We start from the raw sequence: 23,922 nt of genomic DNA, 5'->3' as shown, positions 1-23,922 counted from the left end.
CAGCTCTCACCTGCGCTCCTTGATAATCTGGTGTAGGTGAAGGTGCTCTCCCAGCTACCTCCAAAAGTTGTAATTTAGCAATCTTTCATTTGATCTCTCAAACTAATTAAATGGCACATATAACTAGAGAATTTATACAGTCCAAAAAGTCAAAATGTTGACACAAATTCACTGTTTTCCTTTAATCTCCAAACTCAAGATCAGACCACGTGTAAAGGGTGACTTTTTCTTCTCGTTATCCAATCAAGTATTTGTTGTGGCTCCCAAATGTGGACTGAAAGCATTCAAAAGCGGAGAGTTTTCTAACAGGCTATTCTTCAGCCGACTCTCCAGTATAGTTTAATATATGTTTTGACTACACTGTCTGCAAATAATTTCTGTTATGATTGATGTGGTACATTATGCCGGCACTATACTGGTTTTAATGACACAGTCTGAAACCTAATTTAGTACAGTTTTTGTATCCCAGGAATAACGTCTGCTAGAGAAAAGAAAGCTGTAACATGCCCTGTCCTGCTTCACATGCTTTTGAGGAGAGCAAACAGCAACAAACAAGGAAACTAGTTTTGCTGTTTGTCTGTATAAGACCCTAATGTGCCTGGTGGACTACACTGTGTCTAACTCTGCTTAGTGGGTGTGAGCGTGAACTGTGCGTGAGAAGGCCATTCCTGCAAAAGACCATTTTTGGACTTATACCCTGGCTCGAGGAGAAATGACAAATCAGTGTCATACTTCTGTATCAAGCAGGCATGAACTGCTGTGTCTTATCTGTTGGGTGTTATCATTCTATTAGCCTGCAGACATTAGTACCCCTTGCAGACATACCCCCCTGGTGCAGATTTATCAACCAGAGAAGCTTGACCCTGTGAACCAAACTGCACCCCCAAAGTTACATAACACCACCGAAGCTGAAGACCACCAGCACTTTTGAAAACCTGTATAAATATTTTTTTCCATATGCTCATAACTAGGTCATACCAATTACTAAAACCTCCTTTTTAGAAGGAAAGAAGAAAAACCTGCAGAGCTGTGAGGGTCGGTCTCTTGCTCCTCTGTTTGTTTTCAGCCATCGTACAAAAGCTGAGAAGGGTTTTTCTTTTGTTTTTATGACACATATTCAAATAGCTTCAGATTATACACTGCCATTCTTCTGTAGGGGAAGTGTTCTGTGGATGTTGAATGAAAGATCATACATCAATCCTTCAACCATCCCTCGTTGACATAGTTTTTAATGAAGTAAATTGCTAAGTTAAACTAGCCCTCACTCTGCCGGGGAACCTGTGGAACCACTTCAAGAATATCTTGACATTTCCATTGACATGCTCAATAAACACAGAGTTGATTGTTCTTAAAGTATGTATGCATGTCAATCATATTTTATTTGAATAGCACATATTCACAAATGTATAAACCTGGTGGAGGAAAATGTCAGATTATAATCTCTTTCTTCTACATGTATGTCTGCCTGGACATTCCTGTAGTTCTTTTCTGTTTCTTTCTCCAACTCCACCTCATTTCCATAGGAATGCACAAAATCTCTCCCTCTCTCTCTCTTTCATATATTTATTAACATATAATTTTTAAGTGTAAAAATGATTATTTCGAAATAAAACTCAAACTTTTGCCTGCTTTGTTCAGTCAAGTTGAATTTAATTCTCATCCCACGGACATTCATATTTTATTTATTCTAGACCAAAAACTGCATGTGTGATTGTTCTCCCCTCGTTTAATTGTATATGTTATATGCTACTACTGTTCATAATTATATTATAAAATTACATTTGACCTTTTATTGAAGTAACAATGATTTCATTGGTCTATTTAATTCCTTTGGTTGGGGAATTTTTGTAAAAATACAACCGCGAAAGCAGAATTCTGAGAGCTTCATGACAGTTTTTTAAGGGAAACCTTTAAAAGATGTTAAATGAAGAGATGTTTTCATAACGCCCCACTCAAATTAAGATAGGAAAGAAACTCAGTAGATTTCTTTCTACATTTTTCGCTTGGATCGCTGTGTTGTTCTCATAATTCCCTGTGCCTTAACAACATTAATTTAGCCTCCATCCATTATTTCTGTCAGTGGTTAAATTGAGCCCTTATCACTAGACATTTAAGCAAGGGTCAAGTGATCAGCAATGTTGGCAAAGATGGGATTATCAAGGTAAAGTTTCATGTATGATCCTTTGAATTCTTACTGTATGTTTGCTTTCGTTTAGGGATGTCCCGATCCGATATTGATATCGGAAATCAGTCCGATATCAGCCAAAAAAGTGAATATCGGATTTTATCGGACTGAATCTAAAAACTCCGATATAAGCGCTCCGATATAAGCTGTCCATTTACCGCTCCAGGACTTCTATAATAGGTGACTCTGGTTTGATCACACTCCAACACAGTAGGTGGTAATGCCCCTTAATTAACGTTGGTGCCGGCCGCGGAAGAAGAGCGTCTCTGATCCAGCATGCACAGCCCACGTGATCACAACAACGACAACGTGTGTGCCTGCAGCAAGGTGTAGTGATGTCGGCTGTGTGGAAGTATTTTACCGTAAACTCGGACAAAGACGTTGCAGCTAAATGCAACATTTGTCAGGCGCAAGTGTCCCGTGGAGGGACAGAACCGGGAAGGTTCAATACAAGCAACCTCATCGCACATTTGAAAAAACACCACAAAAAAGAACATGAGGATTTTCGCGAGAGCAGCAAGGCGAAGCAACAAGCCTCTGGCTCGCTTCAGCAACCCACGCTGGCCGAAAGCTTTGCAAGACGTGACAAACTTAGCCTGGATGCCAGACGAACTTAGCCCCGCCCACAACATTTTGGTCGGGCAGTTTGGTCTGGAGTCGCTCCATTGGGAAAAAATTATGGGGCGTGTTTCAACTGACCAGGAAGTAAAATTCCTCTTCGCTCAATTGGATAGACCTACAACCAATCAGAGCAACGTAGTATGTGACGTATGCTAAGCAACGCATTGTGAGTTATTTACTGGGTTCACACCGGACGCTTCAGCGCAGCGCCAAGCCTTAAATAACAGCTGGCTCCCATCCACTCCCATGTTAAAACTTTGTGCCGGTCACACCGGAGGCTGAAGCACCGCGAGGCAGCCTTGGCGCAGCGCATTGCTTCAGCCTCCGGTGTGACCGGCACAAAGCCGTGCAGCGATCTACTGGATCAACGGGTGATATTATTAGCGCTGCCCGGCGGTTCAGCGTCGCTTCAGTGTCCGGTGTGAACAGCCAAGCGCCGAGGCGATAGGGATTAGCGCGGTGCTCTGGCGTCGCCTCCACGTTCTGTGTTCCTCTTTCAAAATGAATGCGCTGTCGATGTCTTCTAAAACAGACTCAATGGCAGCATCTACACATCTCAGCTCGCCAGCGGCAGGCATGTTTGTTGAAAACGAATTCAACCCGAGGGCACTTTGGTGACGTGGTTTACGTCACCGTTGATCATCTGTCAATCATCGTATAAAGCCCGCCCTGACAATCTGATTGGCCCAGTCCGGCCATAATTTTTTCCCAATGGAGCGACCCCAGACCGAACTGCCCGACCAAATCTGTTGTGGGCGGGGCTAAATTCGTCTGGCATCCAGGCTATGACAAACTACCACGGGACAGCAAAAAGGCAATGGCCATAACAGAAAAGATAGCCCAGTTTATTGTGCTTGATGACCAGCCCCTGTCGGTGGTGAGTAATGTCGGGTTTAAACGCTTAATGGAGCACCTCGAACCTCGCTACATTATTCCTATAGTTTTTGTTGTTTTTGTCCCTGCCCACAGTTGTTTCCAACATATGCTGACAGTAGAAAAATAACTGAAGTGAACTTGAATTGTTTGCACTTTAAAATTTAATTTATTCTATTCAATTGTATAATGATGTTGGTAACCAGTGGTTATTTTGCACTTTAAATATAACATTTTGTTTTCATTGGATTTGTTGAGGTAATACTCTTATGTTGAAGGTTAAAATTTATGTAACCAATTGGTTAATAATAAATGGGTCAGTTTTTCCTATACCTACTGTTGCTGACTATTGTTTTCTGTTATATCACTACAACATCAGTAACAGTAACATCACTTTATCAAGCCTTTTCTAACATTCCACACAACAAAATAAGGAATAAATATATGTATGATTTGTGCCTATATCGTATCGTATTGATATCGGTATCGGCCAATACTCAAGGCTACAATATCGGTATCGTATCGGAAGTGAAAAAGTTGTATCGGGACATCCCTACTTTCGTTATTGAATTTGCCGTGAAATATGGTCAGGATTGTGTTACAATTATGAACAATCTTTTTTAACTAATCAAACACAAATCTATTCTACTGTTCTTTTGCATACTGATAACATATTTTTAACACACAGTCAGGGTTCGTACGGTCATGGAAAACCTGGAAAAGTCATGGAAAAAAATAATTTCCCAAAAGTTTTGGAAAAGTCATGGAATTTTGTTATATTAATATTTTCATGTTGTTCATTTTAGGGATGGGCATAATTAATAGACGATGAGTTTCGTCGATGACATTATTTTTTCATGGATGAAAACTATTGCATGTTCGCTATGTGGCAGGACGTCGGAATATCCGAGTTGCCTTGAACGCAGCACAGCGAGGATGTTAGCATTTGGAGAAAGCAGCCCGGAGCTAACCTGCGCTGCTCGGCTTCATGTCCGCACACGGACCGTCAGTCCACCTGGAGGGGAACCCGGACAGACCCGGGTCTGTGTCAGGGGTTCCGGGAGTTAGGGCGTGACAATAACTTGACTGAGAGGGCGAGAACAGTCAAATTCAGCTAGCTCCAAACGGGGCTTAGTTTAGAGTACAGCAGCGCATCATTTCAAGTGTTACCAGTGAACAGATCCCGTTTAACTGCCACAAGAGTTGTTCATCTTCGAATAAAAATCTCAATGAGGAAACGAGCTTTGTTTTTTCTATTTTCACTGCATTTTAATATAGCCTATAAATAGTGAATATTAATATGAAAATATTAATGATTAATCGGAAATCTCCCAACGATCGATTAAGACCATTTAATTGAATGCCCATCCCTAGTTCATTTACGGTGAGTTTTAAATAATTCATAAGTACATTCAGAAATACGCTAAAATATAAGCAGGCATACTTGGGTTTGTGTAATTTAAAGTAAACTGTATGCCTTGGAATTCTCATTGTTAGTTTGAATACTACATTGTCACTTTTTCGCGAATACACCGAGATTTCACAAAATGTTCGGTCATGGAAATTTGGTTTAAAGTCATGGAAATCCACTGGTCAAAATGTGTATGAACCCTGCACAGTGTAGGCTGGAGAAAATAAAGCTCTTGGATATTGACAGAAAATAAAGCTACCTAGAGTCAGTCGTTTTTTAAGTTAGAGCTACTTTGATTCAGAAAACATTTGGGTTAGCTGTTCACAGGAAGCATCTACTGATACACGTCATGCCACAACAGAAAATATAACAGAAGACTGGGTTTTTTGAATTGCATAAAGCTGGACAAGATTAAACAGTATCGACTAAGACTTAAGATAAGAATCAGTCCACAGTTACAGTGCCTTGCATAAGTATTCACCCCCCTTGGACTTTTTCCCATTATGTACTGTTACTAACTGGAATTCAAATAGACTTAAATAAACTTTTTCCCGTTTGATCAACAAAACATGCATAGTACTTTGGAGGTGCAAAATAAATGTTATTGTGACACAAACAATAATGAGAACAAAAAAGTTGACATCTGTTGGGTGCATAAGTATTCACCCCCCTGTGTCAATACTTGGTAGAATACCTTTCGCTGCAATTACAGCTGCAAGTCTTTTGGGGTATGTCTCTACCAGCTTTGCACATCTAGAGATGGAAAGGTTTGTCCATTCTTCTTGGCAAAAAAGATGAAGCTCAGTCAGATTGGATGGAGACCGTCTGTGAACCGCAATCTTCAAGTCTTGCCATAGATTCTCTATTGGATTGAGGTCTGGGCTTTGACTGGGCCATTTTAAGACATTAACATTCTTTAATCCAAACCATTCCTTTGTAGCTCTGGCTGTATGTTTAGGGTCATTGTCCTGCTGGAAGATGAACCTCCGCCCCAGTCTCAAGTCTTTTGCAGACTGCATCAGATTTTCTTCAAGGATTTCCCTGAATTTGGCTCCATCCATCTTTCCCTCTATTCTGACCAGTTTCCCTGTACCTGCTGAAGAGAAGCATCCCCACAGCATGATGCTACCACCACCATGTTTCACTGTTGGGATGGTGTGCTCAGGGTGATGGGCAGTGTTGGGTTTTCGCCACACATAGCGTTTTGCATTGAGGCCAAAAAGTTCAATTTTGGTCTCATCTGACCAGAGCACCTTCTTCCACATGTTTGCTGTGTCTCCCACATGGCTTCTGGCAAACTCCAAACGGGATTTTTTATGGATCCCTTTCAACTATGGCTTTCTTCTTGCCACTCTTCCATAAAGGCCAGATTTGTGGAGTAGACGACTAATAGTTGTCCTGTGGACAGATTCTCCCACCTCAGCTGTGGATCTCTGCAACTCCTCCAGAGTAACCATGGGCCTCCTGGTTGCTTCTCTGATTAATTTTCTCCTTGTCCGACTCTTCAGTTTGGGTGGACGGCCTCCTCTTGGTAGGTGTGCGGTTGTGCCATATTCTTTCCATTTTCTTATGATGGATTTTATGGTGCTCAGAGAGATGTTCAAAGCTCTGGATATTTTTTTATAACCTAACCCTGCTTCATATTTCTCCACAACTTTATCCCTGACCTGTTTGGTGAGCTCCTTGGTCTTCATGATGCTGTTTGTTCAGTAATGATCTCCAACAAACTCTGAGTCCGTCACAGAACAGATGTATTTATACTGAGATTAAATTGCAGACAGGTGGACCCTATTTACTAATTATGTGACTTGCAAATGTGACTTGTGAATGCAATTGGTCGCACCAGATCTTTGTTAGGGGTTTCACAGTAAAGGGGGTGAATACATATGCACTCAACACTTTTCAGATTTTTATTTGTAAATAATTGTGAAATCCATGTAATATTTCCCCCCACTTCCAAATGATGCACTATTTTGTGTTGGTCCATTACATAAACTCACGATGAAATAAATTTTAATCTGTGGTTATACCATGACAAAATGTAGAAAAGTCCAAAGGGGGTGAATACTTATGCAAGGCACTGTATATGGCTATAAATGGAGATGGTTTAGTTCTGTGGCTACCAAGTGGAGGTCTGGCCAAAATAATTCCAGTACACATTGTAGAATGATCGGTGAGGCAAGAAAGAACCCTAATGTAATGGCTAAATGCTTAAAGGTGTCACTGGAGCTGGCTAAAATCTCGGTGAATTGTTGCATGGAACCTTGTTCCCATGACAGAACCTTCATGGAAGACATAGATCTCTCGGTTTGGTCAAGTGGCCAGCCCTAGGAGGAGTCCTGCTTTTTTCCAAACCTCTTCTATTTAAAATGATGGATGCAACAGTGACTCTTAGAAATGTTAAAAGCAGCAGAACGTTTTGTAGCCGTTCTCAGATCTGTACAATCTGTGTCCGTGGAAAGAAGGTGAAAGAAGGGTCCAAAAGTATATAGGCTGGACTGATTTGGGAAATGGGGATCTGAATGATTGCTGAATAGGAATGGAGATGACTTGTGAAAGAAAGGGTTACAGAATGGGTTTGATGGTGATGACCCAAGTGAAAGCAGGGTTACAACTGTGGAGATGCACTGGTGGAGTAAGCTGTTGAAAAAAGGTTACAGGTATGCATGGCAATGTATGTATGGATTTAAACATCTTAGCAAAACCTGCATTGCACAGTGATAACAGTGTGAGGCATGGGGTTTGATCTGCAGAATGTGAATTATACTTTCAATCATTTGCCTATGAAATGGTAAATGGTTTTGTATTTATATAGGGCTTTTCTAGACTTGATGACCACTCAAAGCTCTTTACAGTACAGTCTGACTTTCACCCATTCACACACACATTCAAACTGTGCATCTATGAGCAGCACTTTGTTGTTCTATTAGGGGAAATTCAGTGTTCAGCATCTTTGTTTCTTCTTCATAAAAGTATCAGTTGTGTAAAGGAGTATACTCAATTTTTTCCCTTGCTGCTCATGACGACTGATCTAAGAGAATTTATAATTATAATTCTTTTTGGAGTGGCCTGTTCTGTCCTGTCTGCAGTATGTTGGAATTCCTGCTTCATGAGTGGAATCTGAGGAAGGAAGTTAAAGCAGTATTGAAGCCTAAGCATCTGCTTCCCTCATGCTGAAGACCTCGTCAAAAGCACCTTACCTCCACTCCCTGTACTCCTCAGCAGATACTCTTACACTGAGTGGGACGGATGACAAGGGTTTCCCCCCGTTTCTTCAGAAAAAAGCCTGCAAAAGGAGATTCACCTTGTAATATAGTTTATATCCTACCATTTATAGAATTTAAATTAAAGCACAACCAAAAGAGAAATTAAATGATGAAAGATTTAATGGTTATATACTCAACACTAAAGTTGTGTTTATTAAAATGTGAAAAAATCAAACCTGTGAATAGGCTGTTGGAGGCAGAAATGGATGGACACACTCAGTATATTAGATTCACACAAGAAACCTGAGCCAGAATATCACATCCGCTTTAGTAATCTGGTCAGTATGAGTTCAAATAAAAGCATCAAAAGCAGTCAGATTTCTATTCTTATTGTGGAACCATGGCTTGCTTATGCTTTAATATGATAACAGGATATTATTGATGCTGTACACGATTCTGCTGCTGGTACTATGATGTACCACTGGTAAAAACATGCACTTTTAGGTCAAGTGGATTTAATTACCACTGAGCCTTATGGCAATAAATATACATAGGTTGTCACACAGTAAAAAAAGAACTAGGTCCTCTGCATCATTGGGGTTATCAGTGTAAAGAAGGTTAACAGTGTCTTAATGTTGAAAGAGCAAACTCCTTTTTTCTGTAGTGTGGTATTTCGGACATATTTGCTTTGTGATTACCGCCAGAAACCAGCAATAATAACTTCAGGCCTGACTAGCAGCAGGAGCAACCCAGTCATTGTATGAGGCAATATTCTCCCACAAAGGTCTGAAAAGGCAGATTTACTGTTCCCCCGAAGTTCTGGAGTGTATTTCACAGCTCAAAGTGCTGTGTTATTTGTCTCTGTGTGACTCAAACACATCCTCTTATCTTTCTTATTACAAGGTTTCTCCTCCCAACATAAGAGTAGCTCTGCTGGGAAAGCCTTTTTTTTTAGCTGAGGTTGGATATGTGTAACATCTGTTGGACCACTACCTGTCAGCTGACTGTTCAATCATCATTCAATAAAAAAGTACAGCCCGTATTCACAAATCACAGCTGGTCTCTGAGGGCTTAGCTAGGTGCAACATCCTCTGTACTTAACCCTCAACAATAGTGAAGAAAAACTACCTTTAAATCTTTTTTTTAAACCTTAGAGAGAGCTACATGTGAGGGATCTCTCTCCTACACTGTTAAAAAAAACGTGTACATTTTACGGTAAAATACCGGCAGCGGTGGTTGCCAGAAATTCACCGTAAAAAATAAACTGAAAATGTATACAACATTAGAGTATGTCTTATTAGAACCGTACATTTCAGTCGAGAACTGTTGTGCTTTACCGTAATTTACCCGGAAAAAAATCAATAATCTGTAATCCCGTTTACAGAAATTTTTCTTAAAAAAAACAGTTGCAAAATAAACCTGCCTACGGCAATCTACTTTAGAAATGATTGTTTTAATTTAAATCTCTAAACGGTAATTTTCTTTAAAAATAACAGTTGTCACATAAACCTGTTTACGGTAATTTTCTTTAGAAACAACAATTGTAATATAAACCTGTTTTACGGTAATTTTCTTTAAAAACTATACTAGTAATATAAACCACTGAACGGTTATTTTCTTGAAAAAAAACAGTTGTCACAAACATGTTTATGATCAGTTTATTTAATAGTAAAAATTACTGTGAACCAAATAACAGTACATTCATTCAAATGTTACATTTTACGGTAAAATACTGGCAGCTGTGGTTGCCAGAAATTCCCCGTAAAAAATACAGTACAAATTGCATTACAAATACAGCGCCACTGAAACTGTGCATTCACATATTATCTTTGAAAAACTGATTTAACTGATTCAATACTTTGTTCATTAAATTCTCAAAGAAGTGTTCTCTTCAAAGAAAAAACATGTGTGCCCATATACATGAAGGACAATCCATGGTGGACTGAATAAACATTATGAAAAAATTGTCACTTGCCCATGGTTAATCAGGAGTAATGATTCACTGAGTCCAGACCTGACTGAAGAGGGGGCTCAACATGGGATAGAGTGTCACACAGACATGTGTCCAAGATGTTGGAACTTGAAGTATGTGTTGTCACCAGTTCTGCTTGATGATTGACATGTTGTCCATCAGGTGTTCACTGTAGACTGGCAATATCCTCTCTGCCGACAGAAAACAAACAAAGCCAAAGTTAGATTGATTCAGTGCTTAAGCATGCTGCTTACATATAGACAACCTATAGACTCACAGCCACACAAATTATTTGGACCACTCAGATTTAAAACAGCAGACAACAGGAAATATAGTTATATTTAACATGCAGCCATAAACTTTACCACTGCTTACCTCTAATTAGGCTCGATAAGACTGGTGTCCTTGTCGTCGGGTCCAGACTTGACAGCAGGTTGTACAGTCACATACAGACATGGTATGATGTTCAGGAAACTTTTTATTAAGTCTTTACATCATCACTGTGGATGACGAACAAACAATAATAGTTATATCAACACTATTAATACAACAATTTGCATAACATTTAAACAGTGGCTATCAATCTCAAAGTGTGTTTAATTTGTCCAGTCCGGGCTATTGTAAAAAACATGGCTGCCTCTGAAGAGAGTACCCACTCCCGATGTAAATATAAAGTATTTCAATATAAAATAGTTTAATATAAAGGGTACATTCTAGAGTAAAGAAAACAACAATTTGTACAACAACTTACCTCTGTTTATCCTTGATAAATCTGGTATTTGATCAGAGGCGTGGACTGGTGGAACAGCTCAGAGGTTGCTTAGGTCCAAATGAAGTAGAACCACTGGTAGAGGTAATACGACCTGAAAGAAAGTAAGGAAATATAATAGTTATATATGGAGGAACATATACTAACTTGGGTCGTTTGCTGCACATCATCCCCAATTTTAATTTCGGATCAGAAACTCACCATTTCCTTGGTGTCCCAAAAGCCAGCATGTTGTTCCCTCACACCACTCAGGAGTTTTAATACAATGTCTGAAAGGTGGCAGGAGGGAAACTCTTAATATCTTTGACATAACAATATATACAAGGTCAGTGGGTACAAATTATTAAAATTATTTACTCTTCATATGTTAGAGTAGTTAAGTTTACTTACCTCAAAGAAGATCCAAAGAACTGAACAATTTCAGAAGCCCTTCACCTACTGTAAAGTGTCTCAAAAGCACTCAAACAAAGCTTAGATGTTCTTCACAGTTTCATTTACTTGACTGGATTGACAGAATACCCTGAAAAGCTGCTATTGGCAAAATATATTAAAAAATATATATATATATAATAAGCCTGTCTTCCACACAAAGTATTTTACAAACAACAAAAGAGCAGCCTGTAAAAAACAAAGATAAACCCAGTTGTTGCCTTGACCTTATTGTTCAAGTAATAATTAGGAATTATTCATTCCAATAAAATGTGCAATACGCCAGTTTACATTACTTTAAAATAAACAAACCCACCCTACTTATTAAAACACAGTAGGAACCTTAACATCTTGAAAGTTGTTTCTGGCAACAAAAAAAAAAAATCAAAAAGTACATGCAGGTATAATTCCTCAATGTAACATATTGCTCTGTCCTTGACAGTACAATAAGCCGGGTCACATACATTTATATGAACCAAACCAACCAGGCTTGTTCAAGCACTCAAAACGACTGTAAACATATAAAAACTCTATCCTGAATAACACTGGATAACAATTAAGGTACAGTAAAGTGCATAATGTTCCATACAGATACTGTAGCTGAACAGTTCAGTTGAAAAAGTCTCTTTAAACTATGTCTCGCCCCTCATGATCAGAGAGATCTGAGAGGAGGGTGAGGACTCTTGGGTTTACCGAAAGTTGCTTCCTTGACTTCTTTGTTTCAACCTTCGTGCCCTTCTCTGGGTTGATGAGGAAGAAACACCTTTTTGAACACAAGAATTCATAATCAACCATTATATAGAGTGATTTGTTTTAAAGCATGAAAATGCTGTATATTTCTTTACCTTTGAAGGAACTCAAGTGTAGAGGCCAGATTCACCGGATAGTGTATGTTCAGACAATAATAGCTTCCAAACATCAATAAGATGGCAGTTATGAATGTCGGGATTTGGTCGTTCACAATTACGCGGTCTACACTCAGCATGAACTGCCTTGAGGTATAGCAGGAGGTTCCTGCAAAAAAGATACATGGGAGAGAGCACAAAAGCCATTATTTTCTCAAAAAATTAAATAAATGTTACTGGGCTGCAACCAACCAGTACTTTCTTTATCAATATATGTCATTACTTTACAAAACTGAATATCAACTTACCACATACAATGATGCATGGTGTCACAGGCAAGCGTTCTAGTTGAACTTCTCCTGCCAGACATGTTTCGTCCGCGTAGTGGAAGAGGTTTTCCTCTTTTTCACCAAAATAGGCTAGAAGGAGGAGCACCACATCCTTCAAATCTTCCGAGCATCCCATTAACTGTCCTCTCATGATTTCAAGCCTTGTGACCGCCACCAAAACCAGCTTGCACTTGCCAGCACAAATGGTTCTCATAAAGTCCAGAAGCAGTTTTCCCTTCTTTTCTAAACTGCAGATAAAAACCTCTCTCAATGACACTCCAGTGAGCTCTTGAAAGTGTACTGTCATGCCGATTTCAAGAAACAAAAATGGCCATTCCTCCAAAAGAGAACGCAGATCTTGTCCGTTGTTAACGTCTTTACGTTGGGAGTAGTAGGTGCTCTTCATAAGAGTTTCTACTAGCGCTTGGCTGAAGTCCGTCTGTTTCCTGAGCACCTTCATTTTGTCCCTCTTCTCCTGTAGGCTCTTGGTGGTCTCACTCACTGGCATGAATTTCATGTCCCATTTTATGCAGCCATAAGTGTCCTGAGTAGCTGCCTTTTGTTCAGGTGGGATTTCCTCTGTGTCGTACTCATCTGACCCCTGTTTACGCTTCCTTAACCTTTGTGAGGAGAAACGCTTAACATTTTCAATGCGGGCTTGGAACTGCTTGACCAGTGAGTGATTACCTGCTCCCACCACATCACCTTCGATAATATCTTGTAGTGATCGTGGATATTTGGCAACCATTTTCTTGGCAACTTCTGTTGACGCTTGTTTACTTGGAGAAGTGGAGACTTTCATCATTTCAGAGACAACAATACGGACCATTTCTCTCCGTAACCGTGGGCTTGGCCTCTTCTCCCTCATCAGACACTGCATCAAGGCTAAGGAAACTTCTCCCATGGAATTGGGAAGCTGTCAACCCAATCAGCAACTGTAAATGAGTGACTGGGTGAGGGGGAAGGAGAGAGTGATGAGCGTGATGAGGAAGCTGGAGAGGTCAACACTGGCTCGTTGCAAAACTCTGTGCTCTTTCCTGTAAAACAAAAATAATTACAATAACAACATGTATAGAATGATCTTTTCTCTACTAAATTACATTTTGGCAAAATATATTTACTTGTCTGTTTCCAGGCTGCCACCAATTTTCTGGCTTGAATTGGTCTTAGTACAGAAAGAAGATCAGCTTCCTGTATAAAAGACAAATCCTCAGTGGTCTCTGCCCCCAACTGTTGCAGTTTCTCCTCCAGAATTTGTAAACATGAGCCTGGGAGGTCTGGCAAAACCTTCATAACGGCACTGCTGAGGATGTTTTGCTCTGCATCATCCATTTCTGATTTCTATGAAACAATCAAGTCAATCAATCAAATTGTTTAGCCCATATTCACAAATTAAATTTTTTCCCGTAGGGCTTTAACATGCGTGTTAAAGGAAAAATCAGGATGGAAGATCACTCCCAAGTTCCAAGTGAGCTCAATTAACACCAGAATGACAGCCCAAGACATTCATTAGAGTGACAACACACTGTGCTTCAATGGAATCATTTGATATCCATCCTTCATATAAGATGGCAATGGATAGAAATCAATCAAGTCATTAAGTTTCAGACACTGCATCTTATCATTGTCTTTTCGAACTGTGTAAAGATGGTACTTGGGAAGTAATTCTGCTACGTGCTTTGACACCAAAACATGAACCATGTCATTTTTTACCAAAATAAGCACTAGTTCACCAAACTCCACAGAGTCCATGCTACCTGTGACAAGGAATTGTCCTTTCTTTTAGGCTGTCCCCATGTACAGCACTTCTGTTGTGACCTTTGTTTTAGTCTCAGTGCAGCTAAATGGTATGACTGCATCTTGAATGGCTTTACTGTACAGCACCGGGTAAAATGGACAACCACCTTTAACTTGCAATACAATTTGACCGAATGGCCCTGCTGATAGATAAGCCTGCATCATTTGATGCCTTTCAGAGAGAGTAAAGCAGAGATTCTTGAAATTCTTCAAATTCCTTTCACATCTCTTGAAATAACTGTGCTTACTTTCAAAGCGCATTGTCCATAGTCTTATCAAGGGGCCAAATTTCAGAGTCAGTGCTGGGTAATGGCGCAAGTAGTGATGTTTAGGTTTCAGGTTAATTTCTGGGAATAGAGCTTTTCTGGACTCTAAATATTCTTGAATAAGAACATCAAGATACGCAACTTGAGACACTGACATTTTTTGAGCACATATCATCTCCACAATATCTTTTAGCTGCATAGTCAACTGCCACACACCATCTGTTGTATCTCTCTCTCTGTCACCTATAATGAGAGGCAGCAGCCTTAAAAAGTTCCAGTTCTGTATGGCCTGTCCTGAGAGTTTATATGCTGTAGGGCTGACCTCACTTGGCTTTGTCGAAGCATCAGAGGCGCAGTATTTGAACTGTGTAATGCGCCGATTGAGAGTGGAGTAAGTGAACCATGCCTTCTTCTTTATGAAATATTTAAGATACAGTGCCACATCATAGGACAAAACTCCCTCAAAGATGTCATGTCCTAGACAAGGCGGCAAACCTGGCTGACAAATGTTAAAGTATTTTAAAGAATTGAATACCGAGTTGAACTTTACTCCTTCTACAATTGGTGTATCTTCAGTCTGGAGGCGATCAACAGCAGAATTGTAGCGGTCTATGGTCCTCTCTGGTCCGCAGAGATTTGGATCATCACCCTGAAATTCAGCTCGCGTTATTAGGCAGTACCTGCAGAAATATTGTGCGCAACTGAAATTCTCAGTGAAGCCACCGATGCAATGTGAGCCTAAATTATCTCCAGCAATGCAATACAAGCTTCCTTTGACAACTGTTCAATTTGAAACTACAATTCCATTCTCCTCCAATTCCTTCAAGTATTCTAATAATTCAGAGAACACCTTTGCATGCCCAAATGCTTTGAAATCTTTCTCTCTGCAGAATAAAATCAGTGCCATGTGGTCTGTGTCTGAACGGACATGAAGAGGCAGGTTAGCAACAGATACATAAACAGCTAATACTTTATGCCGCATCTTTGCAGAGCCTAACGGGTTTACAACTTCAAAGGCATCCTGGTATAGTACTAGCTTGAGACTTGATGGATTTTGAACAAAAAAGTAATTGGATTTAAATATCTGACCATCGCTGATGTCTAGTAGAATATCTGAGGAAGGCTCACTTGAGGGCTGTCCTGATAAACATATCTGGCACAGATCAGATTCTAGAAAACATTTCAAAGTTTCTCTCACAGGCACATAATAGGCAAACCTATCTGTCCTGTTCTCATCTCTTCCTAAAAACATTTTCTTAGGCTCCACATAGTTGAATTTCTTATTGAAAGACTGGGCATGTGAGTATGCCTTCCTCATTGGCCCTGTATGACAAGCAGAGAAAAGATCAGAACCCCTGACAGACTCACAAACTTTGGTGATGTCTTCATCTGATAACATTGTGTCATTTTTAAGCAGTGAAGTGAGTTTTCTCAAAATATATCCCTGACCCAACTCATGGATGTTTTGCATCTCCTCAACAATGTTCTGTATGGTAGAAACTAGGGATGAGCGAGTACAGCATTATCTGTATCTGTATCTGTATCTGTTAACCATATGAATTATCTGTATCCGTATCCGTATCCGTACTCGGAGTGGGCGGGGGCTAACCCGGTTTGGGTGTGATTTAACCCGGAAGTGGGCTGGATTTAACCCGGAAGTAGGCCGGGTTGTCTTGAAACGGGCAGGGCTTTAACCAGTATGTTATTTTAAGCATGCAATTGATATGGGTTGATCAGAAATTGTTATATTTATTGCTGATTAGAAAACTATTACAGGACAGCATCAGCATTGAGCTTCAGATCAATGATTTTGATCACAATAGCCAACGAACTATTTACAGAACAAGTTTTACACATGCTGTTGCAATTATGAAGTGAAATGTAATAACAAGTGTTTTCATACTCAACATAACTTTCTTTTTTAACTTTGAAATTTTTTTATGATTTTTTTTTAAATTTATTTCCACACCAGGTGTGTGTGTGTGTGTGTGTGTGTGTGTAGCTTAATTTGTAATATTTTTTATACCACTACTACCTAGAAAGTGTCAGACACTCAGTGCGTGAAGTAAAATAAAACTGGTTAGAGCCAACTGACGGTTTAAAAAAAAAAAAAAAAACTCCAACGACCGGCAGAGAGAGGGAGAGAGAGTAGCCAGACGCTAGAACTGTTTAAAAAAAAAAAAGCAGCACGTCTGAACGAACCCACGTTTAACAGAACTCTACTGGTTAATAAGTAAGTACAAACTGAAATAAAAACAAACTTCAAGCTGAAGAAACCCTAAACGTTAACGGAAAAGACCGGCGAACCTGAGTGACAGAGAGCTGTTCTGTGTGTGAGTGAGCAGAGCGGTGTGTGAAGGGGAGGAGCGCTGTGACGCTGTGTGAGGATTTTCATTCAGTCCGAGCACAGATATTGACTCGTATTACTCGTATAATACTCGCGCTCGGCAAAAGTGCTTTATCTGTACCGGATACTCGTTTCAGCCGAGTATCCGGCTCATCTCTAGTGGAAACAGGTAATAGAAACTGCCCCTGCAATTTCAAGTAGAATAAACTGACGTTTCTAAGAAAAAGATCACAGAAATTTTCTGAGACATCCGTGTCAAAAGCATCTGCGCCAATGTCTGCACCTGCCTCAAATACCTGAGGGCAATTGTCATCCGATTCATTTTGAGCAGATGATGACTGAGACTCTGTATTTAAATTACTGATGGTGCTGTCTGAAAAAAATGTGTGTTTCCGTGACATGTGGGCAGTAAATTAAGATTTCACTTTGAAAATAGTTGTGAATCCTGTCACTGGACATGTCACGGCACGTCCCTCCACAATATGCTCCTTCAAATGAGCAATTAAGTCTTTTTTATTTTGAAACTTGCGTTCACACAGCGCCATTCCGCATTCGTAAGGGGTAACGTTGACAGTAAAAGAAGCAGTTCTGGCAGGAGCAGATAAATTATGTCTCCGGTAAAAATGGGCCTTAAACGCTCCATAGCGACAAATGACTGCTTGCAGCCATCTCCAATGCACTTAAATAATCAACGTGGTTCATTTCTGTGAAGTTTGCAATGGAGTACATAACCCTTTAATGTGTGAAGCGACTTGCCACAGAAAGGGATCATTTCTCTCAACCTTGTGTAAAGTTAGCTAACAGTAGCTACCGTTTAACACAGAAAATGGCTAACGTAAAGTTCACTCACCCTTGAAAACCCGCAAAATGCAACGATATGATTAACCAAAGCTATAGCAAACACTTGTTACCGTGTTTTCACACACATAGAGCTTTAAGAAGCGTATACTTGCAGAGTGTTCGGGCGGCAAGATGAAAGGCGTCGGCGTGCCTTTTGGCGGGCTTGACTGCGTGCCTCTCGGCGTGTCTTTCGGCGGTCTTGTCGGCGTGCCTCTCGGCGTGGCTTGTCAGCGTGTCTCTCGTTTTGTCTCTCGGCGTGTCTCTCGTTTTGTCTCTCGTCGTGTCTCTCGGCGTGTCTCTGTCTGTCTCTTCTCTCGACTTGATCCCGCTCTTAGCTGTGTTCTCCGGAACCGGAAACAGTTGAAGCACGCTCCAGGTGCATGCACAAATACGCGTACCTTCAGCAGGGTTTCACGCGGCAGCAACGGGGTCTCATGAAAATAAATACAATTTATATCTACACGTTTGGAAGTTTGTTTTGCAACAGTTGTATTATTAGGAATTATATTGCTCAAAAATTTTAATTAATTTCTTTGGAACGGTATACAGTGAAGGAAATAAGTATTTGATCCCTTGCCGATTTTGTAAGTGTGCCCACTGACAAAGAAATAATCGGCCTATAATTGTAGTAGGTTAATTTTAAAAGTGAGAGACAGAAATTCAAATAAAAAAATCCAGAAAATCACAACATATAATCTGTGCCTGCAGACCTCCGCAGCGCTCTGATAAAGCAAGATGGCGGAGATTGCAGTATTCCATGTGGAAAACGCTATATTTTAGCAATGTTTCTCAATAAAAATGTGTTTTGATGATATCTATCTCGAGATATGTGTGTTTCAGTTTCAATATTTTCATTCATGGTTATAAAAACAAACCGCTAATATGTTTTCTAAACCCTATTTTCACCACCCTATTCTCAACCAGGAAGAACCATACAGAGAACTACAAATTTAATGGCGTTCCAGTACTTTTGTGTGTGTGTGTTGTTCCCATCTTTTGTAGTTCTAATGTGTTTTCACTATTATGTGAGATTGCGACCGGGAACCTTGCATGCTTCTTTATGGTTTTTTGGTGTGAGAAAAACACCTGTTTAGTCAGATTTAGTTTGTCTTACTATTAAATGGTCAAATCTAGTTTTTTCAAGGTTTGGCCCTACTCACTGGCGCCCCCTATAGTTTTGCATTGGGCTATGGTAGTGGGGTTCAAGACCTTTCCAAAAATACCATGTCTGTTGCACATTTAGTTTCCATCCTGCAAGCCATCAAAACTGACTCAGGTGCAAGGTTCAAAGGTCATCCCTGAGGAGCAGGAGCCATCCACAATTTTCCCACTGATATAATGTTACTCCCGAGGTCAAGACATTTACGATGATGTCTTGGCTTTTGTTCTACGACAACGTTTACATTTCATCTTGCTACAAACACAGGCCATCTCAGGTGTACTATCTCAGACCCCATTTAGGTCCAAGCTGGATCAAATTTGTCCAATCTGTTGTAAGTGGTTTTTAATGGCCAGATATGGTCAAAATATGTATGTTTGCTTCATACTCAATCATTTGTTTCACTTTGGACCAAATTAGAGACATCTTTATTCATTAACAACCCAATTTCTCACAACCCAGTCTAAGACTGTTTGCCCTCCTCCCCTCTGGGAGGCGCTACAGGGTTCTCCGTTCCCGGACCAGCAGGTTCAGGAACAGCTTACTCCAGCGGGGGTCAATACTTGTTTCCCTCAATCAAATGCAAATAAATGTAGTACTTTTTATATGTTTTGATTTTCTGGATTTTTTTATTTGAAATTCTGTCTCTCACTTTTAAAATTAACCTATTACAATTATAGGCTGTTCATTTCTTTGTCAGTGGGCAAACTTAAAAAATCGGCAAGGTATCAAATACTTATTTTCTTCACTGTATACCCTTCGAAGCTACATGATAAATCTGTTATGTTTTTTTGGTCACCCTGGACTTTTGTTTTGAAAGTGTCCTTTATTTGTTTTTTATCATTTTAACACAGTCTATTTAAACATATAGGCTATGTTTTACAAATACAAATATATACTATATTTTCAACATCCTCTGTCTGTAGAAATGAAGGTGTGTTTTTGCTTAATGGTGAATGGTTTTACTCTGTAATTTTAACGGCACATATTGGAAACATATGTAATATAAACAGAATAATACTGTGAAGGTAATTACATGTTTTTGAAATTAGGGTATTTTCTCATTAATTTAATAAAAAAAGGGTATTTTAGGGTAAACATGTGTGTTTTCTACATATTGTAACTGTAAATTCCAAAGTAGTGTACTGTTTCTTGATTTAGCAGAATTTAATGTATCTACTACAGTAATATGCTTTTTTACATTTTATGGTCTTTTACTGTTGCTGTTTCACAGGTTTTTACCGTACATTCTACGGATATTTTTAACAGTGTAGGATGGACTGAAGTGCAATAGATGACACGTTTCTATAAGCTGTCACTTCCAAGCATGATTTCTCTTGTTGGGGTACTTCATTACAAAGTTTTCATATGACCGCTCTACTCCTGAGCCAAGCAATCAAGGACACTCTACACGTGAATGGTAAAAGAGTTTGAATGACTGAACCTTTTAAGGTCACATGCCATCAGCGACAAATCACTGTTTCCTACAATATGCAGTAGCACTCGACCAGCAATTTTTTTTTTATGTAATTTCTACATCACTTGATATAATAAATAATTTAGTTGATTGACAGTGTACCAATCAAAAAAAAGCTGTTCAGTCTTACAGTTTCCTGATACGCATGATCGCCAAGAGGGATTTTACAAATAGTGACTGTTGTATCCCAGAAGCAAGGGTAAACGTTGTAATGTGTCCTAGTCAATATATAGCTGCCTTACCTACCAGATGGTTCTTGATCTCTATTCTCTAAGCCTGACTAACTTGGACTGGAAATGCTTGCTCTTGGACACCTTTAAATCTAACCTGCCAGACCACAGGTCATTGAATTGCTTCCCACTTCCAGTACTGATGGCTTGGTTTCAATAAAGAGTCTGAGCAGTGCCAGTGGCTGCAAGAGGGCACTATTCTGATGTTCTACCTCCACTGGAATTATTGACTTCACACAAGAGTCATCCGATCCTTTCTGTATTCAGTGATTTTCAGCTTAATTTGTCTCTTGGTTCCCCCATGGAGCTTGGTGTTCATTCGGGCTGGCGTGTGTCTCACATGATACATTCACCCTGTAGATGTCATACCATAACCCTTAAAAGATTAGCTTTAGTTGCCTATACTAAATCAGACCTGAACCATAAAGTCTTCAGAATAGAAAATACAAAGGCAATTATAAAAATCCTCCATTGTCATTTATGTTGGATTTATTTTTAACTTAATTCTAGCCACTCAAAGTTGAACTTATTGGTTGCATTTATTTATGCATAGCTAGCTTAAGATATATAAAAAACTTCCTGACTGTAATAGGGATAATTCACAGAAAAATGAACAAGAAGTCGCCGTTTACTTGAATTGTATTGTATTTGGCTGCAACACTGTTTATCCATATATGTTGATGTTGATGTTGCACCTTGTTAAAGCAATAGTGCACCCAAAAATTATAATTCACTCATTCTCTACTCACCCCTATATGCGGATGGAAGGTGGGTGGAGTGTTTGAGAACACATAACATGGCTCCATACTGCTCGTGTGGTGTCATCCAAGTGAGCGAACTTTACTGTTCGAGACCAGCGGATACGCTTTATTTCTTCTGACGTGCCGTTTCGGAGTAAAGTCTACGTTACTCCGTATTGAAACACCATTGTGGAACTCCGTACTGTAACTCGGGACGTTACTCCTACATTGGCCGGCTGTCCTGCTAAAACTTTTACAAACATGAGGATGGTGTAACTTACCATTCAGAAACATCCTGTTGTAACCGACTGTAAGTATATGGCTGGTCTTCTATAGCTGCATCATAACAATATGACTTTCAGCTGTGTTTACAGCCAGAGATTGTAAATGCACTAGAATGAGTCCGGTGATAATTCTGGTCGTGTGTCACTCAAAGTGCAGTCAGCCAATCAGAGGAGGTGCTCAAGAGGCAGGCGAAAACAGCCTGTCCTGTCTGCAGATCCAGAGAGAGGCAGAAGAGAGGACATGGAAACACACATTGAGGCCGTTTTTTCGACTTTAAACGACTGATATATCATCTTAAGGTAGCAATACCTCAAATTAAATCCCAGAGAGGTGTAAATTATGGGCCATTTAAGCCTAAATGTCCTCTGATATCTCCCAATGAGGTGCATTCCGAGACCACTTCTGGTGCACTTTTAGGTTTAAAACACGATGTATATGACCTTGTTTCAAGTCGAATATGAATGCCAGGGCTTACGGACACTTGGATGACACCACACGAGCAGTATGGGGACATTTAATGGTTTTTTTCAGTTTTTTTTTTTAGTCTGAAGATATCAAATCTGCTTCAGTTTTATTGAACTGACTCAGATTTTCATAGATGAATGACTAACAAAGATTCAGCAGTCCCAGTGTTTCTTTTCCCCCTTGTGTAGAGTTTCTAACGTTGGTCTTCCTCTCTTTATTTTATTCTTTTGTAGCAGTAAAGAAAAAGGAGAAGAGATCAAAAGTAGATGAGGATGGTCGCGGGAAGAGAAATGCCATTCGCCTGCATGAAGCATACACTGTGGAGACAGTAGTGGTGGCAGACTCAGACATGGTGCAGTACCATGGTGCTGAGGCAGCGCAGAGGTTCCTGCTGACTGTCATGAACATGGTAAGAATCCTTGATACAAATAGAGCCGTCTGATTCACCTGCCATCTGTTTTATTTGTGAAAGACAAATCAAGTGGTTAAGAACAAAAAAAATCGTAGTATAGTTTCTCTGCTTACCTTTTGATGGAGATTATATAGTTAAAAAAGGACACTGCCTATTTTGAAGATACACCCATGATTTATTATCCTATCATAAGATAAAACTTTTAATCATATCCGTTTTAAGGTAAGTTACTTTGATCATAGAGTTCCTTAAAAGAGAAACCTGATCTGACGCAGATGATCAAACACTTAAATGGTAAATGGTTTGTGTTTATATAGAGCTTTTCCAATCTTGATGACCACTCAAAAGTCTTCACAGTGCAGTTTTACATTCACACACAGGCAAACAGTGCATTTCTCCACGAGAAAGGGGAATTCAGGTTCATTATCGTGGCCAAGAACTTTTTGGCATGCAGAATAGGGAAGACTGGGATCAAACTGGTTAGAGGATAACTGTTCTACCCCCTGAGCCACAGCCGTCCTCTGAATGCAGTCAGAATCACACATAAGGGATATCCAGGTCTGACCAGTGTACTGTATTAACCTGCTTAGTACTCAGAACAGCACAGGGGAGTCTTCTTAGCTTGGCTCGGCTTCTTGAGGCCAGAACAGGGGAGAGGAGAGGCTTGCACAGAAAGGAGCTAGGAGAGCAGTGAGAAAGCTCAAATCCATCAGTTTCTGTGGGTCAGCAGACCATTTCTTCACAACTGCAACTCATAATTATTTCCATTACGGATAACACTGTCAATTAAACTGATTAGTCTGCAAAATGTTGGAAACTTTTTTTACCTTGACAGCGAGGAACGTGAAAGTAAGGATGTTTGTTTGTCATCCTAATGGTGAATTCCGTAAAAGTGTTTTCCGTCTCTCTTTCAGGTCTACAACATGTTCCACCACCAGAGTCTAGGAGTGAGGGTCAACATTCGAGTCACCAAGCTGGTGTTGCTTCACAGCCGCCCAGTAAGCCTGACTTTTTAACCCTGATTGACACCTCTTAAAAGCTCTTTTGACCTTCAACAACCTGTCTGTCAGCAGATGCATGCACATGTTTGTGTTATTCATGCCCCCTCGGGAAAGTGATTCCCTTTATCGCTTTGTCCTTGTGGATTGATGAAAATGAAGACTGCCCTTTGCTAATGAAATATTCTAAATAATTTACCATTTAGCTATGACTACAATTATTTCCAGCAGTTTTTCCAGCAGTGTCCATGCTAATGTATTTCAAT

General features: G+C 39.8%; 1 protein-coding gene across 1 annotated transcript in view; it reads left to right on the top strand.

The window, feature by feature from the left end:
* Window positions 1–23,922, top strand: part of adamts17 (ADAM metallopeptidase with thrombospondin type 1 motif, 17) — a 136,061-nt gene that overhangs the window by 31,499 nt on the left and 80,640 nt on the right. Inside the window, exons 7-8 of the mRNA XM_053421678.1 lie at window positions 22,483–22,655; window positions 23,573–23,656. Coding sequence (XP_053277653.1) covers window positions 22,483–22,655; window positions 23,573–23,656 — 257 coding nt within the window. The remainder of the gene's footprint in view (window positions 1–22,482; window positions 22,656–23,572; window positions 23,657–23,922) is intronic.

Source organism: Pleuronectes platessa, chromosome 1, assembly GCF_947347685.1.
Source record: "Pleuronectes platessa chromosome 1, fPlePla1.1, whole genome shotgun sequence".
Taxonomy (NCBI): Eukaryota; Metazoa; Chordata; class Actinopteri; order Pleuronectiformes; family Pleuronectidae; genus Pleuronectes; species Pleuronectes platessa.
Note: the sequence above shows the minus strand (reverse complement) of the source record. Positions and strands in the feature narration are given on the sequence as shown.